The 19,405-nt window shown below is 39.6% G+C and overlaps 1 protein-coding gene across 1 annotated transcript in view; it reads right to left on the reverse strand.

The window, feature by feature from the left end:
* NLGN1 (neuroligin 1) overlaps window positions 1–19,405 on the reverse strand; it is a 457,546-nt gene that overhangs the window by 299,976 nt on the left and 138,165 nt on the right. The window contains exon 6 of the mRNA XM_039489407.1: window positions 76–135. Coding sequence (XP_039345341.1) covers window positions 76–135 — 60 coding nt within the window. The remainder of the gene's footprint in view (window positions 1–75; window positions 136–19,405) is intronic.

The raw sequence follows: 19,405 nt of genomic DNA on the forward strand, positions 1-19,405 counted from the left end.
TTAAAAAAAGAGGGGAGAAAAAGATTTTCAGGGATCCTTGTCATGCAAATCAGTTTGGCGGCAAAAAAAAAATACCTTCGTCTTCAGCACCGTCATTATCACCTAAATCATCTGTCTGTTTCTTTGTAAGGGGACCTAGGATTGAGAATGGAGAAAATGGAGGGAAAAAAAAAGACAATTCAAGAATATACAAGACTGAGGAAAAAAAATAGTCAATATTAAATTCCCAAGGATGTTTCAAGAAAAACATTTGGGGTGGGGGGGAGCTCAGCACACACATTTTTGTTCTGTTTTTTAAACTTTATAGCAAAATCTCTCCTCTAGGGTATGGCTATTAGAAACATCTAACATGAGAGGCAAGTAGTGCCTGATACTTTACATTAAAAAAAAATTCAAGAATTAAAGGAAATGTTTACTAAAAGCATACCCACCACAAACCAATAACCAGAAGCTATATTTATCGCTTTCATTTTTAAATTTGAACAGGTGGTGACCAAAACAACCTAAAACCAAATTAGCTCTCATATTGATGAAATAATGTTGCTGATAAATACCTTGACAATTGGTGAAGAGAAAATTTTCTGTGAAAAGTAAAATCAAAGGTCTGAGTAAAACCATTTTAGCTCCTGCTTAAAAACAACAAGCCTGGGTTTGGCTTTTTTTTTTGACTCATTTATTATATTCCAATTTAAATACAGCTGTGGACTGAAAATTCCCTGTAACCTTTCTTTGACCACCTGCTGATATATGTATTAAAATATATGAAAGTCCCAAAGTGGGCTTTAGAAACAACGAGTGAAATCTTGGCCCTACTTAAGTCAATGGGAGCTACATTTTCCATTGACTTCAGTGGGACTAGGATGTCACACAATCTATACAAAAGTAACATTTAAAACACAGGCTATTCAAGTCTCAGCATAGGCAGGGCAACTAACATCTTACAATCAAAACTAAGAATAATGGAATTAAGGTTTAATAATTCTCTTCCGTATTCCATGCCAACACAACGACCATTAACATGTAAGGAGATTCATCTTTTTTTGCAACAGAAAAAAATTGCCCTTCTCTCTTAGCAAGTAATAAAAAATACAGCAGAAGAAAAGTCAAAGGCTGTAATGAAAATATTTCCATATATCATGTATTCCACATAGTTATGCACAAACACAAGACAGTTGGAACTCAGTATTATCTTTCCCTTTTTCAGAGCTATCCAATTTCCATGACATTCTGTAATTTGCATGCAAAAAAAGCAATCAGTACAAACACAGGACTCAAGTTAAAAAATGCAGCCATGCACCTAGTAGAAAACAAGAACTTTCTCATGCATAAAACAGACAAAATCAAGAACAAAGATGAAAGGTGTGTGTTGATATCTATAGAACATGTAGGCAAGAGGCACACATTAACTTTAAGCACATTGAACAATGAAGTAGTGTTAAAACATTTGTATTTTAAAAAGCTCCCATCTATTTCTGTTATGTTACAGGACATTAGTAATTCAACATTAAGCCTGTGATCTGTGCAAAGAATGCTATAACTCTGATTAGTGCACTTAAAAACAAAAAATCTGAAAATGTTGTTTGTATTGCACCATGTGCACGTGTTTGACAAACATAAATAATCCATGATGTACCACGAAATTTTAGTTGTGAATTTAGAAACCAGACCATATACACCTCTACCCCGATATAACACTGTTCTCGTGAGCCAAAAAATCTTACTGCGTTATAGGTGAAACCACGTTATATTGAACTTGCTTCGATCCGCCGAAGTGCGCAGCCCCGCCCCCCACATCCGGAGCGCTGCTTTACCGCGTTATATCCGAATTCATGTTATATCGGGTCATGTCATATCGGGGTAGAGGTATAGTTGAAAACCACAGTTGAATACCTTAATTACTGCATCGGTCAGGAGAATAGTTTCAAGCTCATTCTAAATACAGAACACTGGAATTATACATCATAAATTCAACAAGAGAATTTTACAATTACACCTGCAAGCAATCATTCTGTTTAATTCAGAACCTTGGTGAATGCAATAGCTTCGGCTAATGGAAATCCTCAATATAATCGCTACAAAGTATGATATCCACATAATGTGACCCTATCTAAATGCAGGTAGCACCCTACTGATTTGTGACTATCATTCTCACACCATAGCTACTATACTCCCAAAAAAGGACAAAACCACTAAGTATAGCAAGGAAACTAGAAAATCATTCACTTAAAGATATGTTTTCAGTACAGCATACAGGGAAGAATCAACTTTTACCAATTCTAAGAGATATGCATTTAGTAACCAGCAATGGCATGTTACAGTTAAAAATATGTATTCTTTTTAAGAGTTTCTTGACAACTATTATGTTAAAAGGAGTGACCCACAGGCAAACCTAGAGACTTCTGAAAAGACAAATGTCTTGTGTATTTCTGTAAATAAATTGTGTAGAGGGAAAGTTCTCTTTCTCGAACTGAAAACATTTAATTGCAGATAGAAAGATACTATTATGAGGGATGTCCATCATATGGTACATTGTGTTTCATATCTGTCTAAAATCAATATAATCCCATATCTTAACAGCAGTCATACAAAGAATCAAACACTGTTATGTAAAGGCATGACCTTGTGCTGCAAAATGATGCACAGTACTAGTGAAACATGCCCCTTACAAATAAGCTTAGCTTCTATTTTTCATCAAATTGCCTTTTGTTTCTTTGAAACGTAGGTGGTCACTTTGCTGGTCAGCTTGCTACATGGCCACATTCAATACACACAATTCCCAGTAACAGTGGGAAACACACTGTTAATGGAATCAAATGATCTTGAACACACTTCAGGCTAGCATAGTTTAACATGGTTTGTCTTCTCAGTGTAGTCTGGAATCCCAGATTTACATTTAGGTTCTATCAAGTCTAAAATAAGAGGCTCAAATAATCTCCTCTCCTGGTGGGGAGAATTCATTTCTGATGGAGGCAGGTAGTAATACCATTGCCCTCCCTCCCCTGGATAGTCTTCCAAGATAAATAGTAGCTGTGATTTCTAGCATGACCTGGCCCATTCCTGCAAACCTTATTGGCTACAGCAGGGGTCGGCAACCTTTCAGAAGCGGTGTGCCGAGTCTTCATTTATTCACTCTAATTTAAGGTTTTGCGTGCCGGTAATACATTTTAACGTTTTTTAGAAGGTCTCTCTCTATAAGTCTCTATATTATATAACTAAACTAGTGTTGTATTGTAAAATAAACAGGGTTTTCAAAATGTTTAAGAAGCTTCATTTAAAATGAAATTAAAATGTTGATCTTACGCTGCTGGCCCACTCAGCCCGCTGCTGGTCTGGGATTCTATTCACCTAGGCCGGCAGCGGGCTGAGCGGGGCCTGTGGCCGGGACCCCAGCTGGCAAGGGTCCGTCAGCCAGAACCCCAGACCAGCAGCGGGCTGTGCGGGGCTGGCGGCCAGAACCCAGAGGGCTGGGGGCAGAGGGCTGGAGTCAGGGCTGGGTATGTGGGGGGGTGTAGGTGTTAGGGCAGAGGGGGCACTGGGTATGGGTGGAGGTGCCAGAGTCAGGGCTAGGGTTGCGGGTGGGTGGGGGGATGAAGGAGTCAAGCAGAGGGCTGGGTATGTATGAGGGAGGTACAGGGCTCAAGGCAGAGGGTGTGGTGTGGTGTGGTGTGGTGTGGGGGGTCAGGGGTCAGGGCTCAGGGGAGAGTGCTGGGTGACTGCCCCCCTAAAAACTCTCAACCCCGCTGCTCCTTGTCCCCTGACTACCCCCTCCTGCCCCCAACTGCCCCCCAGGACCCCACCCCTTATCTAAGCCTCCCTGTTCCTTGTCCCCAGACTGGACTCTACCTCCTACCTATCCCCTGACTGCCCTGACCCTTATCCACACCCCCGTCCCCAGCCAGACCCCCGGGACTCCCATGCCTATCCAACCACTCCCTGCCCCCTGACAGGACCCCCAGAACTCCCGACCCAGCCAACCCCCCCAGCTCCTTGTCCCCTGACCACCCCCTTCAGAGACCCCCCACCCTAACTTCCCCCCCAGGACCCTCCTTGCTCCCGGTCCCCTGACTGCCCTGACCCCTATCCACCCCTGCCCCTCACAAACCCGGGACTCCCATGCCCCATCCACCCCCACCCCTAACCACCCCCCTCGGGATACCACCCCACCATCCAACCCTCCCTGCTCCCTGTCCCCTAACTGCCCCCACCCCCTATCCAACCCCCCCCGCCCTGGGCCCCTTACCATGAGGCTCAACACAGAGCTAGATACGCTGCTCTGCGGGAGCACACAGCCCCGCCCCTCCGGTTGAGTGGGGAGCGTGTCTGCCTCCCTGCGGAGCCAAACGCTGCCCTCGGGAGTGCGCAGCCCCGACCCCCAGAGCGCTGCGCGCGGCAGCATGGCTCCAGGGGAGGGGAGAAGGCGGGGGAGGGGCAGGCAGCTTGCTGCACTCGGCCCCGCGCTCCGGCCCGGGAGCGCGGACCCCGCGGCTTGCCGTGCCGGGAGAGTGGGGCCATTTGCCCACCCCATGCGCACGGCTATGCTTCTGCTCCCTGCCCCCGCGGGGGAAGTGGAGGGCAGAGGAGAGCACGCCGGGCTGGGCAGGATTTTTAGTGGCATGCTGGAGTCCCGGCAGGCTCCAGCGTGCCATTAAAAATTGGCTCGCGTGCCATCTTTGGCACGCATGCCATAGGTTGCCGACTCCTGGGCTACAGCATCCACTTTGGCAATGGCCACCTCAGAGCAACAAATGCCTACCTCTTTCAATATACTTTCTGCCACGGGAGATCTACTCCTGAAGCCAATGATGTGGTTGAAACCTAGGTCATAGTATCACAGTGTAGATAGGCCTCTGTGACTATCAGTACTTACCTACATCTCAGGTGTATTAATGTTTATAAATAATCTGTAGTCCTTGGATGAAAGGTTTGTTTAAGTACTATTGCTCATGTGGCTGTCTGAACCATTAAATTCCAAAAGAAAGACATTGTAACCTTGAGATCTTAAAGAAACGGTGGCCATTTTTTTGTTTGGCTATCTAGGTACTTATGTGGCACCCATAACCATAGTGCCTGAGTCTAGACAATAGAAAAGCCTTCTCAAACCATCAAAGCAGTGGCAGAGGTTTTAGACTTGGCTTTCCTTTGCTTCAGCAGTGCTTTTCATTCCAATATAGTAAATAATGCCAACTGTTTCCTTATTCTCAGGAATAATAGACTCCACTGATTGATACTGTTCCTGTGTCTGCCTACTAGTTAAGTTAATAAGATAAGGGCTCAAACCTGTGGCCCTTACACAGGAAAAACTCCCACTGAAGTCAACTCAGGCAGTAAGAAAACAAATCCTTATGGAAAAATCCTACAGAATGTAATAGACAAGAATATCCTTTCAATAAAAAAGTTAAACAAGCTCTGGAAATGTATAGCAGGGACAGTTAGGTTCAAATAAATATTTATAGAAAGTTTATGTTTATGCATCTATACTTTGCCTACAGTCATTTCTATGGCCATTTATTCACTATTAGATTCTATAGGGTTTTTCCATTGAGAAAACAATTGGTTTTGATTTTATATTTTGTGCAGGTGCTAAAAGCTAATTAACCAGAATTCACTAAATGGTAGCGAGACAGGGAAGACAGAGCAGCATAAAATAAAGCTTCTTGACTTTCCAGAATTACTTCTTATGACTACTGCATTTTTATATATAAGTGGCTTTATATCTACTTTTTCATTCCGTTGTTCCACTTTTGCCTCTTAGTATCCTTGATGAATACTCACAAGTTCCCCTTATTTTTTCCACTCATTCCACTCAACACTTGTGCATCTATTAAAAAAAAATCCTTTTATTATGTTTATAAACTAGCCTTCAAATAGAAAGCGCAGCTCACTGGTCTGGACCAAGTTGTAACCATCATTTCTGCTTCTTTTTAATGCCATAAATATCAACTATTGGCACACTAAGCAGGTATCTTAAATTATGAAAAAAGAGAGACTGAAACCTCTAAAATGCTGATGCAGGGGTGATTTATTTTATCACGGAACTCGATAGGGTTTGAGTCTCCCATTGTAGCATACACAACTCATTAATATTAATGGCAAAGTAGACCCTATGTCAGCTGAAAAGGGAGAGAAAGTGATTATTGCATTTTATGTCTCATCAAGACAAGGAACGCTGTGTGTAAGGAGAACTCCTAATGAACTCTGAACTCATTTAATTCCAGAACAGTGGTTCTTATATTACTGAAAACATAATTCAGATTCTTCACTCTGACTACTCCAACTGATGCTAAAGGAGGATACAATGCATTTTTAACATCTCTATAACTGACCACTCTATGCTTACAGTGGAGTGTCCTTTTTAAATGGAATTAAAATATCAGCATTTGTGTGTGGTTAACTGAAGAATAATTATGTCCTTCAAGATAATTAAAATCCAACCATATTAATACTACCTTTTACCATTCCCTTTGATGCAGGACTAATGTACTCTCAAATACATTAAAGATGATTCTAAGTTCTCTTTATGGTCTTGTTTCAGGAGAAATTATCCATGGCCTTTTGTGTCACGCATGCATTTGAAAGGCATGAAAGCTGTGGATGTTATTAGCTTTTGACCTGGCAACCCTAATCATCAAAAACTCATAATACATATAGTCACCACTTCGTTAAAAAAACAGAAGCACCAAATCCTCACCTGAACTCAATGGAGCTACATTGATTTATACAAGCTGTGGATCTAGACAAAATGTTCTATTGTCACAATAATAAGGAGGGGAAAGAAGGGTCTTTTATCCTGGACTTAAGTAGTGTCCAAGGATCAGGTAATCACTACTGATGATTCTTTGAGCGCCTGCATTTAGATGAATGTCATTCCTGGCTTAAATGGTCTGTCCCATAACTGGAAATGGGTGAAGGTGGTTTTAACAATGGAACAATATGGGTACTGCCAAGATTCATTAAATGGGTTGCTACATTTTGGAATTCTGGTTCAACATTAATTGCTCCATACCTATTATAATACTATTATAGATTTACCTTTAATTTAGGTGAGCTTCTATCCATCTACCACTATGCCTCCATCATTAGTATAGAAGTTTTGGTTGGACATTTAAATGATGAAATAAAATTTTATTTGTTCATTTTAGACATTTGGGGCTATAAAATAATATCTGAGGTTTTGTTAGATCAGATGTCATTTTCAAACATTAGGTGACATGGACTCCAACTAGAGTAAATTCAGATTATTTTTTCAAAATAACATTGGTACTTTTCACATGTATAATGATTTTTTTAAATTTAATTTTGGGATGGTCTCAACCTCCTAAGACCTTTTTTCTCCATTATACTCATTGCTTGCAATTCTAAAAATAAGACATCTGACATATTGTTTCAGGTGTATATGTTTACATATTGATACAAGTCTTTATGACAGTTGCCTGTATAAATGTTATGACAAATTGGAAAGATCCAGTATGATGGTCACTTACTGAATGGTGGTATAAAGTGATTTTATTCATGAAAAAAAATACATGAAAAGCAGCTAGGGGGAGAAACAGAAACAGAATTTCTTTGGGAAGAGATTTTCAGAAGCACAAATAACGCTAACTTGGAGCTAGGCTCCTAACTGCTGCCCACACTGTAATTGGGGAGTCTGATTGCAGCATGCATAGGCATACCCAAGCGAGCATGGGAGCTAACAGCAGTGAAGCTCTGGCAGCATGGGCTTCAGTGTGGGCTGTATGAACCCACCCAGGACCTCAGCTACTTATTATTGGTACCACTGCTATTAGTACCTGCACTTGTACAGCTGGGTTTTGCCAGCAGGTGACCTCTTTCTTCATTCTGTCTTGTACAATTATTGTTTATTGTAATTACTTTAAGAAAAAACAACATTGTATGGCACTTATTACTGCCTTCAAAACCCAGCGTGACTCTCCCTACTTGTCAACTCTTGTCTCATTCTAGGTCCCCCACCCCATATTCACTCCTACTCCAATGATGTGAGCTTCAAATGCCCATTCATCCATTCATCAGCTTCTCATACAATCATTTCTGTGCTGTCTTCCATGCTGTCTTCCATGCTGTCCCTTGAAAAAGATGAAGAAGCTTCCTGAACTTATCCATAAAGTTCCCACCCTCTACACACACAAATAACTGCTGAAGATTCACCTATGAGAAACTTACTGACTTGGTGCACTTGAGGAGTAAATAGATTATATTTTACATGTCCTATTTATTCATATTTGCTAACTTAACTGTATAATTGTTGCTCCTCCCATCTGTTTTCTTTTCTCTTTAGACTGCAGGCACTTTTCTGTACGTACCACAGAAATAAAATAAATAATAAAACACAAATCGATAAAACTATTGAGATCCACACTTCCTGCTTTCCTCAAGCCCTTCATCTTCCTTCTCATCGATACAACCTGACCCCTGCTTAAAAGCCCATTTCCAAATGTACTGTCCAGAAGAGGGCTTCAGATATAAATGAGGCATGATAAGGAACTGGGTTCCATTTTTGATCACCACAGTTGCTATTGGTCCATATGATTGCACGCACTTCAACTGTTCATAAAAAAAAACAAACCGAAAAGATGATTGCATCATTAGTCTCTATAGAGGCTAAGTTTCTTTGTCTTTGTTTCCACAGAACCTAACTCTCCCCTAATGACCCTTACCCTAGCTGAAAATAGGTTCTGTAAGGCTTTTGTGATGACTTTGTGACCAAATACTGTAGTTACACCTGCCAGTGAACTACAGGTACAAAAAAAAATAGGCATAAAATCGATTTACTAATTGCACCCACAAGGAAGCCACTTTCTGTGAAAGCTTCCCTGTTTAAGTGCATACACTTCAATCTCCAAACAGGCTATCATGGCACTGCTTACTTATCCCCCGCTATATTTCTTCACACCAACATGCTGCTGAGTAGTTAGGACAGGATACCTAATCCTGCAACCTTGACTTTCATGAATAGTCACACTTGAGTCAATGGGTTAGATCCTGATCTCTGTTTTACCAGTGTAAGTCAATTCTAGATGTATATGGGTGTAAATGACATCAGAAATGGGTACAATGGTGCTACTCATCTGAATACATTTTGCAAGATGCAATTTTATTTTATTTTCCTTAGGACACGGACGTGAATATTTTGTATGGAGGCAACTATAAATCCGTATATGATTGTAATGAAAGTATATATCAGGCATTGTGGCCATCCAAGGCTTTCCTTTACATAGCAGGCAGCCATTTAAAAAAATTCCAAAAAATCACTTTTATCCTAGCAAATAATTAAGCTTATGCAGAATAGCTTAGCAAGCAGTCTCCGCATTAGTGAGACATACAGAAGAGCATTCTAGTTAGGGGTGGCAAATATTCTATTCCCAGCACAGTGCAGCAGCCAAATGTGTCATGTGGGGTGCTGTGGCTGGAACACATTGATGTTCTCTCACAACAGCCAACAAGTCTAGTACTTTTAGAACACAATGTTTAAATTAATGGGCAATGCACTGAATTTAAATAAAGGCCCAAACACTTGGGCGTGCGAGTCCCATGGATTTTGCTGGGACTATTTATGCCATTAAAGTTCCTCATGTGTCTAAGCACCTGTAGGATCAGTCTCTATCATCAGAAACGCCTAATAAAAATTCCATAGATTGTGATAGCACTTACAAAATGTGTCAAAAGATCCAATTAAATCTTATTTTTGTAGTCATGATCACTGCTTTCTGGTAATAAGTTAGATAACTACCAATCTTTTTTATATTCTAGGTACTAATGTTCATAAAATGGATCGGAGGGGTGAAGAAAAAAATCTGATAGTCTGGCAATCAATCTTTCTGGCTCATTTGAGTACTGGAAATCACACATACCTATTGTAACTTCTTAGCCACATTGGCTTCCGTCACATATACCAGATGCCAACGCAAAAGGAAAAAATAGCAAGGTAATAAAAACCATTAGGGCTAGACTCTATGAGCTTGGTTCACTCCCGTGGCATAGGGGGATGGAATAGGCACTTGGGATATGGTAGCAGTGTAAATAGTGCTGCCCCTCCCTTATGGATTCCGTTGGGAGGAAGGGGGGGCAGCTTTAAATTACATTGGAGCTACACAGAAAACTATGGAGAAAAAAAAATCAAGGCAATTTTAAAAAATGATGGCTGGATAAGGCTAAAACACAAAACCTCAATGCCAGAAAATCTAAGGTTGAGGATGGAATGCCAGCCTCCGAACTAGAACTTTAATTTCAGAGATTTCCCATCACAACAAGATGACCATTATTTATACTGTTTTTACACATTCTATAAAGTAAATCTCAGTGATACAATAAGATATAGTCATTGTTTCGACAATAGTTGGCTTTACAGCATTTACCAATCACAATCCCCCTCCATTTGGTTATCTCTTTAATCCATGCAGCTTTTAACATTTAACTTACATTAATAATTCACTTTGTTTTACAAATATTCATATTCCAGCTATGACACACCGCTATAATGAATTCATTCTTCCACAGCTGCTCTGCCAGCTGAATTGAAAGTGCATGAAACAATTTTCTGTGTTCATGAGTAATGACTAGGGCCTAGATCCTGCAAAGACTTATACACGTACGTAACTTGAAGCATCTTAATAGAATCAATGAAGCCAACAGGCTAAAATTTCAGTTAATATAAAATTGGTGTAGCTCCACTGATTTTGATGGAGCCGTACCAATTTGCATTCTGAAGATTTGGATCAACAGGTCAACTCATGTGCTTAAAGTTTAGCATACAGTGTTGGCACGATTGGGCCTTGAATTGAAGGGTCAAATTTATGCTGGACAAAACCCCATGGAGTTACACCAGGTATGAAACTGGTCCATTACTAGACTTTTAGTCGGTGGCAAATAGTATTGATGGTGCCCAACTAGCACATACTAGATGTGAAATAACTCAACATTGTTTACATTACAAATATATTCTTCTTTATTCTATTTGGAATCTAGATGGAATACTAAACTCTTGTTATAAATCTCAGATAAGTTGCTCTAGAATTGTAAGAAGGATATGAACTCTCTTTATTCTATAAGCTTCCAAAAGATCTTATTCAGCTCGTGTGGTCGAATTGCAAGTTTGGAGTTCAAAGGTCCACAATTCAAATCCCAGCAGAAGAAATTGGCCACATTGTCATCTATCAATATTAAAATACTTTCACTTTTTTCAACGGTCTTCAACATTCATGCTGCAATGGCTGATTTAAGTGTGTGAAGCTTTCACAACATAAGACTGTACAAAGTGATACTGTTGCTACTGAGGAAGCTACACTTCTGACACCAGGTCATGAAGTCACCACCTACCTTAAGCTATGTTGCCAGATGATACCCACTGCTACCATCTGCCCAGAATACCTAAATAAATGTAGTACAACCAGTTTAAAAATTGACATGCAAGGCCTAATTTTTACTATACTGGGGAGAATCACGAAGTGCAATCAAGCATGGCAGGCCCAGGATTTAGCACAAAACTATGAGTTTGTCAAGTCAGTGTCACATTACTAATCACGGACCCAACTATACTTCCTTCAAAAGAATCAACTTTAGTTAAGTTCAGTTAGTACAGTACACCAGTTCTATTGGCCTGGACTATGAAGAGAGATCCATTTGCACAACAATAATCTCTTGGGACTAGATTCTGGTGCCCTTCTTCATGTTGGATACCACTATATTCCACAAGTAGCACCATTAAATATAGTGGTTGTTACAGTGCCTATGTAGTTGACCTGTGGCACAGCTGGGAATAGAACCAGGCCCTAGATACTGGAGTTTGCTGCCAATGAAGTAGTAACTGCACATTACAGAACAAATCAAATTAATCTATAATATTTTCACAAAGTAACCATGAATTACAATTAAGCATGAAGCATTATTAGGCACAAATTAAGTTCTGCCCACATCCATCCCTTAGACCACATCCTTCCAGACTTGTGTTGTCCACTATAACCTGTGTACTATTTATAATGCATGACCTCTGAGAATTTAAGGGCTGATGTAATCAAATAATTACAGGTAAACCCTCATTATCTAACTAACTATCTCTGGGGGCATCCAAAATCATTGAATAACCAGGGCTTTTGCAGCAGCGGTAAAGGAAGGCTGAAGGTGTTGCTTAGGTGGCTTCTTTGCCTGGCCCACCACAGGAACATACAATACGTGGGTGGGCCAGGAGTTTAAAGGGAACCATCTGCTAGCCAGGTTTCTCATTCCCTCGCATCAACCCCAGCTGAACAGCTTTCCTGCAATGGCGTGGGGTAGCTCAAAGATCATGGGAGCTGCCTTGCCGTCTGCTACTCCGTCCCATTCCTCTCTCATGCAGGCTCTGTCGCAGAGACAAAAAGTAGGGAACAACAGCCCTGGAAAGCTTTGTTGATATTTTAACTATTGACCTGCAGGCCACATAGCACTGACAGACAGAATCCAAATACATCTTTAAAATTCACCCAGCAGAGCACTTCAAAAGCCAGTGCTGAACTGGGAATATAAAGATATTGTTGGAGGGCATGCAGCTTGTTTTTTAAGGGAGGAAAGCTCTAACCTTTAGGGAGAAAGGCACTCCTTCACTTCTCTGCTCTTAGCCAGTGGCTCTCAACCTTTCTAGATGACTGTCTCCCTTTCAGGAGTCTGATTTGTCTTGTGTACCCCCAAGTTTCACCTCATTTAAAAACTTACAAAATCAGACAAAGACACAAACGTGTCACAGCACACTGAAAACTGCTTACTTTCTCATTTCTACCATATAATTATAAAAAAAATCAATTGGAATATAACTATTGCACATTCATTTCAGCGTATACTACATAAACAAGGATAAACAAAATTTCATACAGACAATGGCTTAATTTGTGCTGACTTCATTAGTGCTTTTTAGGTAGTCTTGTAAAACTAGGCATTTATCTAGATGAGTTGATGTACCCCTGGAAGACCTCTGCATACCCCGCAGTTGACAACCACTGCCCCCCAGTTGACAATCCCATGTACCCCCCCATTGACAACCACTGCTCTAAGCCTCTCCCAGGACAGCAAATTTGGGAATTATATGGTGCAAAGAGACTTGTGTGGAACCCCTGTGCCAGAGTGAATTTCATCTTGAATGACTTTAGTTTGTTTCAGTTAGGCACCATACACCATGGTGTGTGAATATATTTACGCGCCTGTACACACGTGGACATACAACCACACATACAAACTGATTGTTTCCCTAAACTGTGAGCTTTTCAAGGTAGAAGCTGTGTTTACCTGTTCATGTGGACAGCATCTAGCACACTGAGAGTGCTACCAAATAAGAAATGATAAATGCCGAAAATAAAATATAAACTCAGACTAACAACCTCTTGTTCAGTGCTGCACCATTTACACAGTTTGTTGCATTATAAAATAATAACACTTCAACTTAAATGTTTCTCCATAGTTCAAAGGATTTAAGGGCATCCTTACAATACTCTTTAATTGGGACTTTGTCTACTAGCTAAATTAAACATAATTATAATTGCCCTCACTACCACACCTTTTGACAGAATGAAAGTGCATAGCTCTCAAGAACAGTGGTGGGAAAGTTCAGAGGGCAACACATATTTCAAATATCAGAGGGGTAGCCATGTTAGTCTGGATCTGTAAAACGTGACGAAGAGTCCTGTGGCACCTTATACACTAACAGATGTATTTCAAAGGCTATCTAGAGAAATATGAGACATGGGGAGTTGCACCAATCTTCTTATATGTATATACAGACTTTTTAGAAGAGCAAAGTTTTTAGGCAGGAAAATTCAAAACATCTTGGCATAGAGTGACATTGAACAAGAATAGTACAAGCAGTGTTTGAAGATTAGAAGGATCAAATACATGTCATAAAAGAGTCATTTGCATTCTGACATGTTTTCAACATTAGCGTAGCTCTTGTTTTGAAACTACCATTCACTTGTTCTGCATGTTATATTAAGCATTCCCATATGGATACATAAAGCTCTTATACTGAATGAAGCATGAAAAGAAATCAGCACAGCATTTCTAATGCAGCGGAACTAAAAGACAAGCACAGAGTCTGAGGCCATGCATTTAGACAGCTGCAGTGGACTCCTACACAGGAACAGAAGGTTCAAAACAGATGTAAACGGAAGCCTTCTTCACCCACTTACTATTTAATAGCTGACTATTACAATACTGAAGTTAGCGAATAGGAAATGGCCAATAAAAATAGATAGACTCACAAAATGTCACGTCTGGGTATACAGAATAGATTTTGAAAAGTACATCAAGTTTAAGAGCAAAATGTCAAGATGGCCCTTGCTTCCACTTCCACAGTACTCATTAAGGTGAGAGTTGACAGGTTGGGGACAACATAACATGTCTAATTCTTATCTAGTGACAATGCCAACACTCTGTGGAGAAAAGCAGACACAATGCATGCCAGATACAAATGTAAGGTTTCCCAGCATTTGACAGAAATGTTTTCTCATTTCAAGATTTTTTCCCCAGAACATTTACTCATTTTTAGTATACTGTATGGACATAATTAGCAAAATTACTGCACTGGGATTTTTAAAAACAGGTAATTGATTTTATACTGAGTGTTTTACAGTAAAAAAAAGTATTTTGTTCATAAGGCATGCGTGTAGAGCTCTTACATAAATGTTTAAGAACCACCTTGACAGATACTGAAAACTTGAAACTTATGCAGCAGCTGTGTTTTGATGCGGGAGAAAAATATTTGATTCCAAACTGAATTTCTTAAAACTCTGGGCCTCCAAAGGTAAAAAGTTACCTGTGACAAATTATTAAACCATTTGATCGTCTGAAAAGGAGAGGGATCGAAGGTAAGGCAATTCTTTCAACAATTTTAATGTTTGCTGGTTCACTAGAGTCAATACAGGATAAGAGGCTGTGAGCTCTCAAAAGGTCTATTGCTTTCATAGTGCATTGACCTCCCCTCCATTCTATTGGTTCTCCTCCTCCCCCTATTTTAATAAAATACAAAAATATTTTTACAAGAGTTTTTCCTCTTCTTTGCCTACGATGTATAATTTTTAAAAGAATTTAAGCAGTTTAAAACTGTAGACATTGGCATTTCATTATTTTGTGAATATCAGAGCACAAAACCTTTTTAAATGACAGAATTCCTTTGATACCAGATCTGTCACATTTTTTCCAATTCAGCTCTATGGGGCACACTTTCCTTTCAGCCCCACTGAAAGAAGATGGGAACTATCATGAAATCAACAACTGTATTTCATATTTGGATAAAGAACATTAGACTCAATGTTAGTGTCTCATCTGGATTTAATTTTAAGGGTGGGAGGGATTGTAGAACCACTGAAATAATCCGGGCACGCTTTCTTGTTAATATATTTGCTAATTTCTTTTTTTTAGTTTGCAGTGAACTCAATGCTAGTGAAATATGCTCAAGAAAACCCTCCTGAAGATTGAAGTTTGATTTTTTTATTCCACAGAACATGTACAGCATGGGCAGCAGAGCTGTAAAGTGTTCACTTACATATTAGAGAAGAATGATTTCCTTCATTGCAGGCATTACTGAGCGAAAATCTATGGCTTGTTTTAAGATCGTGGTCAGTCTAGATGATCACAATGGTCCCTTCTGACCTTAAAAACAAATCTATACGAGTCCTTGAAAATCTCTCTCATCCCTGAACAGCAGGAACCACTGAAGGGGTGAGGGCAGAGCAGTCAATCTGCTGATTCAGTCCTCAACCCCAGTGGTGAGATTGCTAACAAAGAAGCAGAGCTTTGGAGCAGAGCTCGGAGCTGTAGCGCGGAGCAGTGGAGCTGCAGGTTTTTGCCTGGAGCTGGAGCGGAGCCGGAGCACAGCTCCAAAGCCCTGAAAAGAAGCCAGTTAAGATGATGATTGTCAGCCAACTACTAACTGAACCAAAAACTACTCATTTCACACAGGCCACTAACAGCCTGTTTGAATCTACTGAGCTGTGCTGGATTTGAACTGATAACCTTGAGATGACAGGGTCTATAACTCACCATTAATCCCTGTACCATCCAGTCATCCTGGAGTGGGTTTCAATATACTAGATAAATATCCTGTGGATTCACTTCTAGATCAAAATTCTGCCTTGGCATAAGCACTGATATCAATGGGAACTGCACCCATTTGAATGGGAATTGCAGCACTGCATTTTGTTCCGAACCTCCTGATCTGAACAACACACTTGTGATCTCATGCAGTCCTAGTAATGTGCATTCTATCCTCTTAATATGGCAAACAGAGCTTATAAAACCTCTGGGAACTATAGTGCTTTACAGTGCGGGGGAAAAAAAAGCATCACTATGTAAATTGACTCCTGAACAACTTAAACCAGGACACTGTAAAAGACAAAATATGCTTATAATCAGGCACGCAACAATGATGCACTAGCAATTTCCTTTGTGCTACAATTTGATCTGACGAGACTTCCTCCCAGCTGCAGTTGCATTACATTTTGGCATTTACAGACTACCGGTACTCTGCAAATTAAGCATATGCTAATCACATACCAACTATCTACAAACAGAACAGGAAAAAAATCTTCTACTTGAGACAATAGTCTGTAAAGGATATTTTTTCAACTTCTCTGTTGGAACTTTGTTTTGAAGCTGGTCCCACTGGGACAAAACAGGTCTTTTTCTAACACATAAAGGCAATTTAAGTAAACACTGAGATGTCTTGTTTACGAATTGGCCAAAGGTTTCTTCCATGTGCCCTCCTGATAAGGAAAACAACATTAACACAGCATGAGGTAAAAGAATTACATTTTTGTAATAACGATACACATAAAATTATTAAGCAGATCATTAATAATCATCTGTCTTGGCAAACGGTCCCTGGGGTAACACTGGAATATCTTCTGTTTAGTACATAAACCTACAGCCATGCCTCTAAAAGAAATTCAGCATGTATTCTCTATTTCCCTGCTCCAGAACCCACTGAAGTCAATGGGAGTCTGACCTTGACTTTAATGGGCTTTGGATCAGACCCTAAAATCTTAAAAGGTATAATTAATAATCCAATTCTATCTTATTGGGCAGAGCAAACTCCTTTGGCAAACACAGTAATTATGGATATTTGTACATGTAACTGGCCTTCATGGCTCAGGCATCTTTTATAGATTACCGATAGTAAACAATATTTTAAAACTTAAAATACCAAATGATGGCTTAAAGTAGGGAAAGCGAGAGTTATTCACACTACCTAGTCCCTGTGTGGATGCAAAGGATTGGGGAGGTCATGCTGGATCCTTCTTGCTCACAAGCCAATAGGCTGAGTACGATTTCAATACTTGCTTACCCTTAAATAAAAAAAGTGAGCAAGGCTAACGCCCCAATCGTACTAGTCATCCCAAAGTAGATGGGAAAGACTGAGTAGGAGGAAAGGCCATGATCCTTTCATTTCTCTGAAGTCCAATGCCTTTTGGATCTCATACTTTGTCTGAATCTACATGGCCCACTTTAAGTACTTTCTAGTTGTTACGGAACAAAGATTTTGGAAAGGAATTTTGACGTGGTAAGAGAGGAAATGAAACATTTTGGGCAGACGATATGTACTAAGCTTCAAGATCTAAAACTGACTTGGGTCCAGTTATTAATAAAATAAATAAATGTGAAGGATGGGATCAGCTACATCGCTCACTTGGGGCAAAATCAATATAATCAAACAGAATACTTTCCCAAGACGATTTTAGGGTGTCAGGGTTGTGCCAGCAGGGATTTCACTTTACTACTTTAAGAAGATTAATGCAATTCTTCAGGAGTACTTGTGAAGTAATAATAAAAAAAATCACGAGCAGAACTATAGGACCTCTCACACGGTTTATTCACCCTTCCAAGTCCACTGACGTGAACGAAGTTACTTCTGATTTCCATCAGCATGAGAGAAGAATTAAGCACATTGTCATCCACTAGGGAGGATGAGTTTAAATTTCCCAAAATGAAAAATTATTTTAATTTGTGTGTGCATTTAAACTCAGTCCTGGATGACCCATACATCAGTTACATTTAGAAAGAGAACAACACTGGCAACTTATCCAGAGCAGGAATAGTTTAAAAGCAAACATTTAATTTAAAATGGAATGAAATACCATTACAACCTCTTAGCTTCCTTACTTGTTGTCTAAGAACTGTATGCATGATTCTCCTCACTTACAATAATGTACATCACGAGTAACAGCACTGAAATCATTGGAGTGAGACGATATAAAACTGGTGTGAGAGAAGAATCCTTTAATGTCTTTATAAGGAAAAATGAAGTGACATTAATTAGAATAAGGTGATCGAAAGAATGACCATAGTGGACTAACAAATGGTGATTTTAATATTTTTTTTTTAAATCTCAATTTGTAAAAACTCAACATGCTTAAAAATAAACTAAAAGGTGTGTGGCACCAGTTTGGAAGGTGATTATGTAAAAATGGCACCTCCTTATTCAACAGATATTCTTTGTGAGTGCATTAAATACCATACCTGCTCCGGTATTAACTAGATTAAAATGAAATATTTTACTCATTAGCCCTGCAGAGCCAGCATAGTGATGAGGTGGATTATATTCTTGCTCGATTAACTAAATTCTAAATGTAGAATCTCTATTTTTATGTAGAATCTTATTTTTCCCCATGGTGGAAAACCCCCCATTGACTTCAGTTGGTGCTGGCCCTTAGTTATTTAGCTGAAGCTATAAAGGCTCAATGCTATTAAATCTAAAAATTATAAATTTAATCCCCAGTGATGATCAGTTAGAAGAATTCACCCTTCTTTTGGAAGCTAAGATTTGCTATGCATCTGTTCGACATGGTCAACGTCGAAAAACTGGCTGGGGAGAAAAAATGGTCATTTGGAAGCAAAAAGATGAAGAGGTCCCATTATTGATGATAACCCTATCACTGTGGATTTAGGGCTCAGTGAATTAACTCAATGAGACAAATATTTCAGAAGATTTTGTTGTTATTGTTTGTTTTTGTTTACTGGTGAAATTTAGTTTTGTATAAGCCATGATGGTGTCAGGGTCACTTTGCTGAGAGAGAACAACTACATCTAATTCATCTGCTGGTTATAACATGTTGATAGATTAGAATTATTTCTTGGGAAATTATTGTAGAAAGGGAATTGTTATTTTAGACTTCAAATTATTTTAGAAACAATCAGGCTTCCACCCACACAAGGGGCAGATGGACTGCTTCATTATTAGAAGACATTTAATGCTCTATGTTCCAGTGCATTTCATCAGAGCCAGTTACAGTAGTACCCTTGACTGATGCTTTGATTACATTAGTGGAAAAATGGAGCAAGCAGAATTTTCTTAATGAGTAGAATCTACACAAGTCTTTAAAATACAAAAAAACTGAGGTTAGCCATGATTTGAATTAGCATCCAAAAGTTTGCA

The sequence above is a fragment of the Mauremys reevesii genome, linkage group 9 (assembly GCF_016161935.1).
Source record: "Mauremys reevesii isolate NIE-2019 linkage group 9, ASM1616193v1, whole genome shotgun sequence".
Lineage (NCBI taxonomy): Eukaryota > Metazoa > Chordata > Testudines > Geoemydidae > Mauremys > Mauremys reevesii.